This window comes from Danio rerio, chromosome 6 (assembly GCF_052040795.2).
Source record: "Danio rerio strain M-AB ecotype USA chromosome 6, GRCz13ab, whole genome shotgun sequence".
NCBI classification, from domain to species: Eukaryota; Metazoa; Chordata; class Actinopteri; order Cypriniformes; family Danionidae; genus Danio; species Danio rerio.
In genome coordinates, this window is record NC_141026.1 from 29,722,897 (window position 1) to 29,737,034 (window position 14,138).

At 36.2% G+C, this 14,138-nt stretch overlaps 1 protein-coding gene across 6 annotated transcripts in view; it reads left to right on the top strand.

The window, feature by feature from the left end:
• The window catches only part of sned1 (sushi, nidogen and EGF-like domains 1), a 65,113-nt gene that overhangs the window by 29,532 nt on the left and 21,443 nt on the right, over positions 1–14,138 (top strand). For all 6 annotated transcript variants that reach the window (XR_015493712.1, XR_015493714.1, XR_015493713.1 and 3 more), the window contains exons 19-22: positions 3,163–3,276; positions 3,980–4,096; positions 6,416–6,691; positions 10,490–10,673. Coding sequence is in view for 2 of the 6 variants with exons in the window: in XM_087257288.1 (XP_087113414.1) it covers positions 3,163–3,276; positions 3,980–4,096; positions 6,416–6,691; positions 10,490–10,673 (691 nt within the window). In the remaining 4 variants the exon portion in view is untranslated. The remainder of the gene's footprint in view (positions 1–3,162; positions 3,277–3,979; positions 4,097–6,415; positions 6,692–10,489; positions 10,674–14,138) is intronic.

Below are 14,138 nucleotides of genomic sequence, written 5' to 3' on the forward strand. Positions count from 1 at the left end.
ACAAACATTTTATATTTTAATTATCACATCAAATTTCTGTAGCTTGAACTTGTTCCATCCATTTGCTGTTCTACAAAGTTTCACTGGTATTAGTAGATGGTTAACAAACGATGAACAACTGATCTGTAAAGTGTGAGTAAATATATTAGTTAAGCGTTAGTTATTAGCTTAAGCATGGTATTGGGACGTTATTCTAAAGTTGCAACTATTCCTCATTTACTAACAGTTAATAAATGAAAACTAGCCACAACTTTAGAATAACATCCCAATAACATATATACACTATTAACTGCTACTTAACAAGTCTTTATTAAGTTATTTACTAACCGCTTGTTCATGATCTATTACTAATGTATTAGGTATAGTTATAAATCATTAAAATACAGTTAAGAAGTCTTTTACAACTTGTTAACTAACAGCTTGTAAGTTATCTATTAGCAATCTATAAGGCACAGTTATAAATAATTAACAAACCTTTAACTTTAATTTAACAAGTCATTTATAACTTGTTAACTACCAGTTTATTAATGGTCTATTAACTAGTTATAACGGATAGTTATTCTAAAGTGTTACCGATTGCACATAGCGGGCACCTATACCCAACACTTGGGCTGACCAGCGGGCATAATAACAACATAATGTGCCAGCGCCTGACTTCTCCGCTGAGAAATAATCACCTAGCATCTCTGAGGAACCGGATGATGAGGTAATGCCTTCCCACAGTGCTGCCAGCCACCGCATCATGGTGAGCGGAGATGGCCGCCACGTAAACTTTCAGTGTGGAGGGCAACAGCTTGCTCTCCAGCTTATCCTGAACGAAAGAAAGCACAACACTTATCTGTCAAGTTCTGGGGTCTTCTCTGCGAGAAGCGCACCACTCAGTGAATAGACTCCACTTCAGGGTGTAGGCGCGCCTTGTAGAGGGGGCACTAGCCTGAGTGATGGTATTAGCCACCGCCATCGGTAGGTTACTTAAGTATTCTTCGCATCTAAGGACCACACTTGGAGGTTTCAAAGATCTGGACGAGGGTGCCAGGTGATGCCCTGTCCCTGAGAGAGCAGATCCCTTTGAGACAGGATCTGCTCCTCGACTTATTGCCCTGTCCCTGAGAGAGAAGGTCCTCTCTCAAAGGCATCTGCCAGGGGGAGGGGGTGTTGCGAGGAGGGAGAGTTCTGAAATCCAGGTCTGGTTGGGCCAGAGAGGCACAACTAGCAAGACCTGCTCCTCATCCTCCCTGACCTTGCACAGTAACTGCGAGAGCAGGCACACTGGAGAAAACGCATATTTGCACATGGCTCGAGGCCAGCTGTGGGCCAGTGCATCCATGCCGAGGGAGCCCTCGGTCAGGGAAAAACCATTGTCAATGAGCGTTCTTAGGGGAAGAAAACAGATCAATTTGGGCTTCTCCGAATCGCGCCCATATCAACTGGACAGACTCAGGGTAGAGTCTCCACTCTCCTGGACATAAAGGCTGCTGTTAGAGGGCATCGGCTACACGGTTGAGCTCGCCCGGAATATGAATGGTGCGCAACGATTTCAGCCGCATATGACTCCAGAGGAGCAGACAACGGGCAAGCTGAGACATGCGGCGAGAGCGGATACCTCCCAAAGGTTGATATATGCCACCGCCGTCATGCTGTCTGTCCTGACCAGCACTTGCTGTCACTCCAGCACCAGTGAAAAACGGCGGAAAGCGAGAAACACTGCCAACAGCTCTCGGCGATTGATTTGCCAATGCAACTGGGTTCCTTTCCAAAGGCCCGCAGCTGCATGCCCACAACACAGGACCCCTGCGCTGGAAACATCTGTCAAAACGACAATATGTCTGGATGCCTGTCCTAGAGGCACTCCGGCCTGTAAGAATGAGGGGTCATTCCAAGGGCTAAGGGGGCACAGCACAGTGAGAGTCACCCGGTGTGTGCCCACATGCCATGCGCGTCTGGGGACTCGATCGTGAAACCAGTGCTGAAGTGGTCTCATATGGAGTAATCCAAGCAGCTTTACAGCGGCTGTGGATGGCATATGCCCCAGGAACCTTTGAAAAGATTTCAGGGGACAACTATTTTCCTATCGAACTGTCTCAGACAGTTCAGCATTAGCTGAGCGTGCTCTCCAAAGAGGGCCGCAGTCATGGTGACAGGGTCCAGCTCCAACCCGAGAAAAGAGATCCTCTGCACGTTGGCGAGTTTGCTTTTTTCTCAGTTGGCCTGAAACCCCAATAGTGGACAAATCTAAACTTGTTTTTATTAAAAGAAATATAAAGATGCATATATTAAATAACACTGCTAATAATAATAACAATATGATAAAAATGCAAATTGTCATGAATAAATTGAAAAAAGTCCCCCGACATGGAGAAGGCATGACAGTTGTGTTTTTTATATCTATGTAGTAAATAATTATTTTTTTTACATTTTATTCCTTTATTTAATTTCATTTGTAGAGATATTTGTGTATTGATGTACATCCTGTGTGTATTAAGTGTTTTAACCTGCATAGGCACATAACTAAAGTGCTCTGCACTGGACTTTGGACCAGGTTTAACTTGGTCAATGGCGCATTCTATTTCAATTCCTCAAATAGCAACGCAAGGACAATGCACCTTAAGACATCTCCTTTTTAGACCGGCACACCCATGAGTCCACAAAGTGGCGCAAATTAATTTGCTATTTAAACAATGTGACGCAAAATATGAAAATTAGGGTTGCGCTGGTCTTAAAAAAGCAACAAATCACGCCAAACACGTCTAGCACCTTATTGAGCCAGATGTATGATAGGGCCCACGGCATATGTTTAGTTGCGATGACTCTTCTAAATGTTTCACATGCACATACTCTAGTGAGTGTTTAAAAGCTAAAGAGTACTATGGGCTTTAAAGGGGAAAACACAAGATTGTGCTTTAGATCACATGTGTACCCTAAAAAATATATCATAAGCAAATCTGTTTTGTTGATTTATTATTCCATTTCTAGCTTTTACTAACATTTGCATTGGCATTTTGACTCAGATCACTTTGACTTTCACTGTCAGATCTGACTTTGAATCAGATTTGCTTTTCGATTGATTCTGACTCAATTCTGATCTTATTTTTCACCATTTACACTATTCGATTGAAGGATTTCCCATCTTATTATACAGATGTTTTCTTTTATTTTTTTTAGAACAGGATGGATGTGAGCCAAATCCCTGCTTAAATGGAGGTATATGTCGAGGCTACAGGAGGAACCACCTGTGTGTGTGTAAAGAGGGTTACATTGGAGACCGCTGCCAGACATGTATGTTAACTATAATATTTTCTTCCTGAAAACAATAAATTACAAGTTTGAAAATGCATATTTAGACTTCATATAAGGATATGATTAACATTTTGGTTAAAATATAGTTAATAATGAATACATAAATGCTACACAATATTTAATGTAATGGTTAATGTAATTTATATATATACATATATATATATATATATATATATATATATATATATATATATATATATATACATATATATATATATATATATATATATATATATATATATATATATATATATATATATATATATATACATATATATATATATATATATATATACATATATATATATATATATATATATATATATATATATATATACATATATATATATATATATATATATATATATATATATATATATATATATATATATATATATATATATATATATATATACATACATACATACATATATATATATATATATATATATATATATATATATATATATATATATATATATATATATATATATATATATATATATATATATATATATATATATTGGCAGGGTTGTTTTGTATTCCTAAAGCTTGAAAGATTACTTTTCTCAATAAATTGGTAAAAGCTGACTAAGTCCAAAAGTAATTCACTTAGTTCTGCACATTTGTCAGACATTGTGCTTTAATATAAGGTCTCGGTTGGTCCTCTGTTGCCGTCTAGTGGAGAACCCCTGTGTACTGCAGCCATGTGGGAACCGAGGTGTCTGTCGGAGTGATAGGAGGGAGAACTACAGCTGTGCCTGCAGGGTGGGCCACACAGGGAGAGACTGTGAGAGAGGTCAGCTCCTGATCTTTCATTATTCAAAATCAACCCATATTCATTCATTTCATTTAAGTGGAGGCTATTTAGAAAGAAACCAGATATTAAGATAGAACAGAGTTTGTATGTTTGTATTGGCAATGTGATTTGGTAAATTGCTTCCAGGGAAGTAATTAATTAAGTAGAAATATGGGAATTACTTCGCTTAAAATGCATACTTTTCTTTGGTATGAGAATTTCTTATCATAGTAAAGAGCAAAAGTTGTCAACTATTTTTTTATTCACAGGCTCCCCTCTGTCTAAAATTCTACTGTACTGAATGAACCCATGTAGGCAGTAGGTCTTCTGGTTTAAAAAATCATAATAATAACTTACAGAAACTGAGAGTCCATAATATCAAATGAATCAGCAAAATATTAATGAACCCTGAAATAAGTTTCAGAATAACAAGAGATGCAAGTCACTTTATATTTTATGCATGTCAGCCCAGTCACTTGACAATGAGTATGTTTACATGGACACCAATAATCCGATTTTAATACAATTAAGACAATACTCTGATTAAGAGTCTACCATGTAAACAGAGATTTTTGATTAATTTAATCTGATTAAGGTTGTGTAATTAAACTAAACAGAAATCAGATTAAGACATGTGGAGTAGGCCGATTTTAGTTTGCATTATTAAAGTGCAGTACAGAGATATACACACATTAAACTACCATTGTGTAGGATTTTCGCCGCATTTGGGGACAAGATATTCCATACACACACAGCAGTTTGACACTATCCTCTGCATCAGTGAAGGACCACAGACACCTGCATCGCGAAATGCAGAGGTTTTTTTTTTCCATACGGTGTGTGGTATCAAATTTCATTAAATTCTTAATTAAATTCTTAATTAATTCTTAATTAAATTCTTAAAATCTCCATTAAATTCTCATTAAACTCTTCCAGCAGTTCATACTCACATCCAATATCTCATTTGTCACAGGGGGCATGCATAAAATGTTCCTGAATAAAAGTAAAAATGCAAAGCTGCAGTTAAAGTTGACAAATTAAAACTGAAACAGCCGAAGTAACATGAAACTCCAGATGAAATGTGGACAGTGTGGTGACGTAATGACGTCAATCGATCTATGTGCTATAACATGTAAAACAGGATCATGAAAGGAACATTCAAAAAGTTACTCATGTAAACACCTTCATAAGATTATTGTATTGTTCAGATTAAGCCAAATAATTTGATTGCTGATGTCAATGTAAATGTAGTCAATGTCACTTTTTAAAGCAACACAAATCATCTGTCAAGAACTTGCACATACTAACACTAAACATGTAATCCACAAAAAAAATCACATTTTATAGTTTATATGAAGTGATATACCATTTTCATAAAAAAACAAACATGTACTCTAAAACCAAATGTTTTGAAAGGTTTGTATTTTTATATATGAACTGTCAAAATGCATAAAAGATTTTTCATAAAAAAAACTGTGTTGTGTAAATCTTGTCTAAGGCTCACAATTAATTATTTTAGCTGCTATAGCTTATTGTAATCATTATGCAATCATTAATAATAGTTGAAGTCAAAATTATTAGCCCCCCTGTTTAATTTTCCCCCCAATTTCTGTTTAATGGAGAGATTTTTTTCAACACATTTCTTAACTTAATAGTTTAAATAACTCATTTCTAAAAACTAATTTAGTTTATCTTTGCCATGATGACAGTAAATAATATTTTACTAAATATTTTTCAAGACACTTCTATACAGCTTAAAGTGACATTTGAACACTTAATTAGGTTAATTAGGTTAACTAGGCAGGTTAGAGAAATTAGGCAGGTTATTGTATAATGATGGTTTGTTCTGTAGACTATCGAAAAAAAATAGCTTAAAGGGGCTAATAATTTTGACCTTAAAATAGTAAAAAAATAAAATAAAACTGCTTTTATTCTAGCTGAAATAAAAACAAATAAGACTTTCACTAAAAGATAAACTATTATCAGACATACTGTGAAAATTTCCTTGCTCTGTTAAACATCATTTGGAAAATATTTAAAAAAGAAAATAAAAAAGAAAATAAAAGAGCGGATAATAATTCTGACTTCAACTGTATCTTTAATAAGTAATTTTTTTAACCTGTTCTGTAGGCCCCAATCACTGCATATTTTGGATGTCATCCTCATTCAACACATCTGATTCATTAGCAGAAACTGCAAGATTTGAATTGAGTTTGTCCAGTGAGGGACAAAATATCAAAAGTGCAGTATAGGAGTACTGTTTTGAGATGCAGCAGTTTAGATGGCATCCATCATTTGAAATACTTTAACTGTTCTCAGATCTGTTGCCTCCATCTGGCCTAAATGTGTTGCGGGTAGAAGAAAATGAAGTGGAGCTACGCTGGGATCAGTCAGATGTCACTCAGAATTTGATCAGTGGCTTTGCTGTGGCCTTTGCTCCTGTTGGCCGTGTACCAAGAAAGACAGACTTCCTGGAGAAAAAGCATTCCACCTATGTGTTGCAGGGTCTGAACCCCGGACAGCTTTACAACATCTCGACCTACTCCGTCAACAGCATTGACAAAAGCCAGCCAGCTTTCGCTCTTATCCGGACTAGTAAGAGCTATCAATTTTTCTTCTGCAAATTGTGTGTGTCATCCTGTTTCAATATTTGATTTTCGTTTAATGTTTAATTATAGTTCTAATAGTGAACTAACACAAATGTAGCCTAAATTTTTTCTTTCAGTTGTACACAGATAATAAAATATATGAAAATGTAGATTAATTTAATAATAATAATAATAATAATAATAATAATAGTAATAATAATAATAATAATCACAGTTCTGTTTCACAGTTCCGCAAGTTACAGGACTGTGGAGGTGTACCTGAGGGGATCATTGTCACAGTTTATCCTGTTGTTCAGCTGCGAGAAATAGAAGCCGTCTCTAAAATAGAAATTTCAGGTGTTTATTAGGACAAAAACTCCTTTTAACATGGAAACTATTCCTTCTATCGCATGTTGCTGCTTTTAGCTAAAACACGATTTTGGCTTTATTTAGTCAGGCATGCTATTGTTGGCGTCATCAGTCTGCACTTGCATATAGAGTCATCATAGGAGGGGCTGAGTGAAAAAAGTGTTTTGAACTGGGAGTGCAATACCTAGTTCAACCACGTGGTGTCATATTCTGCAATCTTTTTTTACATTGCTACAGTAATGACTGTGGTCTGAACTGTGATGTAACATTTCATCTAATATCAAAACTACATATCTAGGGGATTTTCAGATACATTTTCTGGCACTCTACATAAGATGTTTTCACATGACGTCATTGATGATGCTCAAAATTCAGATGAAGGGCAGGAAGTGATTCTTCAACATAGGAATCGTTATCAGAACATCAAAATGTTCCTGTTTATGTTGTTTATAATTGTTTAAATCAGCCAAATTAAGAAACAATGAACAGCTTTTATAGACTTCCAAAAAGTTTTGCTCGTAAAGGTGAGAAACTGGCTGAAAAATGGAAGAAGGCAGCATTTAATAAACATTTTTCAATACATACGTGTACAAACTTTTTTTTGAACGCGATAGTTCGTTTGACAGCACCAATAAAGCTTATATACAGGCCTAGCTATGTGTATAAATGTTAATATATAAGAAAACCACCACACTTATACGAAATCCAGGAGAATATAAATAACGTACCCTGCCTTGTAATCGCTGCAATGAAATCTCTGGCTTGTTTTGCAATAATCCAAGTCTTTACTGGTGTTTTAGCCGAATAAACAACACTTGTAACAAAACTGTTATTATTGTAGAGCACTTTTCCCCCTTACAAAAAAAGTAAATAATAATGTAGACTATGCGTCCACGCTTTTGTATGCTTTCATCTGTTATTTCATGATGTAAGATATCCGCATGGGGAAAAACTATAGTAATTTAAAATAAACATGTTTTTAAACCACATAACAAAGTGTATAATGTGTATAACTCTTTGTTAATGAATGCCACAGAATACTGTAGCATAGTAAACTGTAATAAAGCTGTGGTGCATTGTGATGATGTATAATTATAGCATAGAAAACTGAGACCTATTGAATTTATTACAATTGTGTTGTACCACAGCCACAATATAATTAATACGACAGTTTAATTCAAGTATTTATCTATAGTATGCTTCCAAGCACTATAGTATTTACCATAACATTTGTATTTTTTCATGTATAGGTAATAGATTATACACTGTCTACCGTCTCGATGACAGGCAAATATATTTTAGTTAACTCGGCCCACTTCGTGATACAAGAATATAAGGATCATGCCCAACATATGGGGTTATTTTCTATTTATATCTCCTTTGAAATATGGTATAAATCGCAAAAATATGGACTTTCCTCTGTGGACTTTCATTCAGTTTTTTACTTCATGCTCTCCATCTGAATTTCATGCGTCACCAGAGCCACGTGGTTCCAAACAACCTATTGTTGGTCTGGTGTCAGACTTATTTTGTTACAATTTGTTGCATCATCACAATCATGTACTAGAAATGAGATTATCTACAGGTACTAGATAATAAAAGAAAACAGCTGAGCACATGTCAATATATATTGTTGACTTTTGTTTTTTTATTTTGTGAAATTATGCGCAGCACACTGTATGAAACTTGCATCTGCACACTGTATTTGTGTTGCATTAAAGCTGCTTTATGCTACTATTAAGTTGCTCAGATGGACTCACTATACTTGTGTATTGTACAATCTCTCTTACTCAAATCCAAAGCAGGACATGCAGGGAAAATTCTAAGTGGTCTGGAATGCAGTATAAAATGCATGCACATGGTGCTTCCTGAACAAGTGTGCACAAGTGTGGAGTTCAAGGTTATTTCACATTTACAATAGTCCCACAGTTCCTTTCGCAAACAAACTCACACCACCGCCTCAAGGTGGTCTCAGGTTTAATTTTCCAGTACTAGTGTGCACAATATATTTTCAGCATTACCACTGCAATGTGTAAATCTACAATATTCACATTTCTGTATGTGCAATGTCGAGTCCGGATTAAGTGGAACAGGCACAACAGTTTAAAACATTTGTGGAGTCACTAGAGTTTAACCATAATAGATTGAGTTTATAATTTGTATGTGTTTTTGAGGCATGTGACTAGTAATTCAAGCAAGTTTAAAGCATTCAGGCACAAGAAATTATAACATTTGTAGTAGGGATGTCCCAATCAGATCAGAGTCTGAGTCATTTGATTTTGTGTATCTGCGGATATATATTGAGTATATGCGGATTTTATATGTAACACATAAAAAAAAGAATAAAAAGAGCGAAGAAACAGATCCAGGATGTTTCTTATTTTTTAATTCACCTTATTTTAACATTTAACAACTCTGTTAACAAACAGAGCACTTCTGTGAGGTCGCTTGAACAATCAACTAATAAATAACATCAATTCTTCACTTTGGGACTTTAGTGCAATAGTAAATATAAAAAATCTAATATAAAAACAAACAGCACCTCAACTTAAAATACCCGGCAGGCAATCCCAAATGTAAATATCTCACAGCTTGCGTCAACTTTTCAATACTTCTAGACCGTAGACATCTCAGGCTTTCCGCTTCAAGCTGCTTCCGTGTTCTACTTTGTCAGCATTTAACCAATATCTTCTCTGCAACAAAGTGATGTCATGCCGCACGCGTTGCTGTTTCTGTGTGAAATAAAGAAAGAGGTCTAACCCTGTGCTCATAGATGTGCTTAAAAAGTATAAATATATATTCAAGTCTTGATCATGAGGTAACATTCGATTCCGATTGAGTCTGAAACGGCGTGATCAGGCCCGATTTTTGATCATGTTATCAGATCTGCGCAGCCCTAACTTGAAGCTTTCATGAGGATAAACTGTATTTATCTTAATTATTCAGTGAAGACTTTGCAGTGTTATTTTACATTTTATAATGTCATTTCTGTACCTGAATACTGTTCAGTATTGTGTACCCAAAACACGTTTTTTCTATTTGCTTTATTCCATTTATGCTTGTAATTAGTTTATTATATTTTTGGATGTACCCCATACAAAATCACCCAAATCATTACAGTGAATGATTTCCTAATAAAGCTATTCAAATTATTTGCTAAAGTTGTATTCATATCACAATATATACTAAAGAAAAACAATATCTCAATGTTTTTACATGCTGATGATTGAACAGTGTGAAAGCCCCCTTAAACGTGCATTCATACATTACAGTGCAACATCGAATTTATTTCTATCAAATGTGCGGCCCTATTTCTTTTTTTCATTTTTCCTATTTTCTTTTTTTAATTTTAAATTGATGTTTTAAATTGTGTTATTATTTTTATGTTGAGAATTGGTTCACAGGCTGTTCCTCTCCTGTTCTCCTACCTCCTCAGGGCCTCGTCAGGTGGATCAGCTGGAGGTAGTGAACGTGTCGTCCTCTCAGGTTTGGCTGCGGTGGTTGGTGCATGTTGGACGTCATGCTGCGATCAGTCAGGTTCGAGTGTCTCTGGTGCCAGCTGATGGTAGTGGATCTCGCACGGCCGTTCTCAACAGCAGCGTCACAGATTACACCTTCAGGTCAGCAGCACAAAACACAAATAGATGAAACAAAGCTGCAATTTAAAGAATGAGCAAAATGCAAACGCAATGCAGAGTCAAGACTAAAGCTTGACATTATTTCAAAAGATAGTTCATCCTAATCTAAGAACAGATTTTTAATTCATGGGTGAACTTTGCCTTCAAGTGTGTGAATTATCTTAGTATTCATATATTGGCCTTTTTAGTATGTTGAAGCTTTCAGGTAATGCTGGAAATGTTGTTGATGAGAACATGCATATAACGCAATATAATAATTTATCTCTCGCCAAAAAAATATAGCTGTGAGTATGACCAGAGCAGAATGTGTTCACGAGCACACCATTAAACAAGAAATAGTAGTTCCACACAATATCAACCACTAGATGGCGCTAGCTCATGCAGTACTTGACTGCTTTTCACTTTCCAAGTAAACGTAATATGTGTTATATTAACTGAAATGGTTAGTTCAATAATAAACATTGTCTAAATTTAATTAGCCTTCCGTTTATTATTTTAACACCCTTCAAAACATTATCAATAAGAGAGAGTCATGCTGGCTTGGCTTGTGTGTACCACATGAATGTAAATAGCCTATATATGACACACTTTTGAACTTATCTAGACAAAATTAAATAAGCTTGCTAATTTCTTACCTTTGAACTGGAAAGATATCCCCTGTATTTCACTTACAGCCTCTTGAATTAAACTGCAAGAGTATTTTCTCTTTTCATCTATATTTTTTAGTTAAGGTCAATTGTTTTAAGCTGCAGTTACAAGCCGCAGGTGGTATGTGTCATTAACGTTTGAGCGAAACCGCCAATTTCCGGGGCGAGAACACGTCATTGACGGTGGCCATTTTTAAAATATCATTAGGCCTATTTTTTTATTATTTTTTTCTATGTAATCTTTTTTAAAATTATCTGTTTTGTAAATCCAAATCATATACCATGTTGTAAATGGTTTGTAGAGTTCATGTTTCACTAAAAGAAAAAATAACACTCAATTAAATGTTTTATTAGATTGATTGAAGTATACTGTAATATTATACAGCTATGTTTTGACAAATTAGTCTAAGATTTATCTTGCCAATAGATTAAATGAAATGAGTTTGCTGTGGTGATCATGAGCTGAATATGTCCCCCTCACTTTATGAGCAAGACCATTTAGAAACAGGTGATTAAAAATTAAATGAACTCAAACTTTTGGATCTTATTAAGCTGAGCATACATCAGTGAGACGATAACTACCTAAAATGATGGAAACTAAGGGTGTTGCTTGACATAAAGCTCTACTGGGGCATGGGCCCCCTCAACCGCACACACTTTCTCCAATATCCCTTTGTTTGTCCTTACATAAATAACTATGGAATATTACAAATTAAAAATATAATATTATAAATAAATAAAGGTAGGCAGCACTGTGACTCAGTGTCACCTCACAGCAAGAAGGTTGCTGGTTGGAGTCGTAGCTGGATCAGTTGATGTTTCTGTGTGGAGTTTGCATGTTTTCCTCATGTTCACCTGGATTTTCTCTCGGTGCTCCGGTTTTCCCCACAGTCAAAAAACATGCGCTGTAGGTGAACTAGATAAACTAAATTGATCATAGTGTGTTTGTGTGAATGTGAGTGTGAATGGGCGTTACCTAGTGCTGGGTTGCAGGTGGAAAAGCATCTACTGCATAAAACAAATGCTGGATTAGTTGGTGGTTCATTCAGCTGTGGCAACCCCTGATAAATAAGGGACTAAGCTGAATGAATGAATGAATGAATGAATGAATGAATGAATGAATGAATGTAAGTGTTGTTATTATTTTAAAGTTTTATTATTATTAAAGTATTATTATACAATTATTATTCTAAATAAATAACAGAAATCAATCCAGTGTTAAGACACAACTAAAGTAAAACAAGATCTTCTAAGAAATCTTTTGCATGAAATTCAGTTTCATATGATAATTCTAGAGAAAACAAAAATGTATAGAATCATCTTTTGTCTAAGACCTGACTCTGATGGTAAAGAATTAATGTTAATAAGTCTAACCTCTCTGACTTATCATCTGTCCTTTGTACTTCATACAAAAAATCATCTTACATTAGGCATGTTTAGTCAAAATATGATCATCATCATATTACTTAAACATTAGCTTTACCGACTTTCAAAATTTACAGACACCTCAGTTCCGACACCTCTGAATCAAAGGCTGTTGTGCCCGTTTCACAACATATAAGCAGTGTATAAGTTTTTTTACCATGTGTGTTAAACAACTAGGATTCACACCAGGAGCAGGAGCAATGGGTGAAGCACACGGGAATGGTTTTCTGTGTGTATGTGTCAGTTTGTTTTCAGTTAAACTACATTACTTTCGCAAGCATTGATTCGGTTGTAAATAGAGAATAACATCTTTATTCTGGGATTACCACTCTTAATTGATATACTTATATATAAAGTAAACTGTAAACACATTAACTGGAGCACTGGTCATTTTTACTGGAGCACGTGCCCCTGTAAATGGGGTCTAGTGATGCCCCTGGTAAGGACATCCGTCCATGCACCCATCCATCTGCCTTTGAAGGATATTCCTGATCCTCAGTTTCCAGTAGTTGCTGAAGTGTGTGATTTCTATTTTTCTTCACATGCTGCACTCCTGTCTGTAAAAGACAAAGACAGGACTAACAACGCTCTACATGCTTGCTGAGCTCCATCAACAGCACAAGCTGTTCCCCTTCAGTAGGAACTGTCGTATGTACTGACACTTTGGGAGCTCGCTAGATGACCAATCACTCTGAAGAGTAAGAAAACGGGCCAATGAATGCCTTTCCCACAGGTGCTGGTGATAAATAATTAGTAGAGTATATAACCAGCACATGTGGAGCAAGCTGTTAGACTTTTTGCTTCAGAGCCTCATGAAAGACTGAAGAGAACCATACACTAAGCTGTCTTCCATAAAGAAAGCAGTACTTCATCTAGACCATATGACAACGCATAAAGCGGTGGCTAAACTGGGTATATTTCCAGGGCATTTCACTGGTGGCTAAAAGAGCAGTCTCAAATAAAAGAACATATTCCCTCAAGACAGGGTCGAGCAATGCATCTTTTTAAAGATTTCATTCTGACTGTGCATTTCTGGGTGCAGTGATTTCCTCTCCCCAGATGACGTGCATGAGCATTGTGTCACATCTCTGGGGTTCAGCATGTTGAGGCGGTGCTTGCAGACATTTCATGCCATCACAGCAAGGGCATGACTGTTGTGCAAATGAGGTCGCAGCATGCTCTAGTATTAGGCTGTGCCACCTCAAGTGCTAAGTCGGTTAGCACTCGGGCAGACCTGAGGGTCACAGTGGGGACTCATCTGTCACCTTCGGGCCGGCAGACCCCTCATTCCTCCATAGTGTGCTCCATCCAAGCTTCAAGTGAGTGTGGCGGTGCATCCCCAGAGATGGCCGCAGTCTTACTTGATGACACAGAG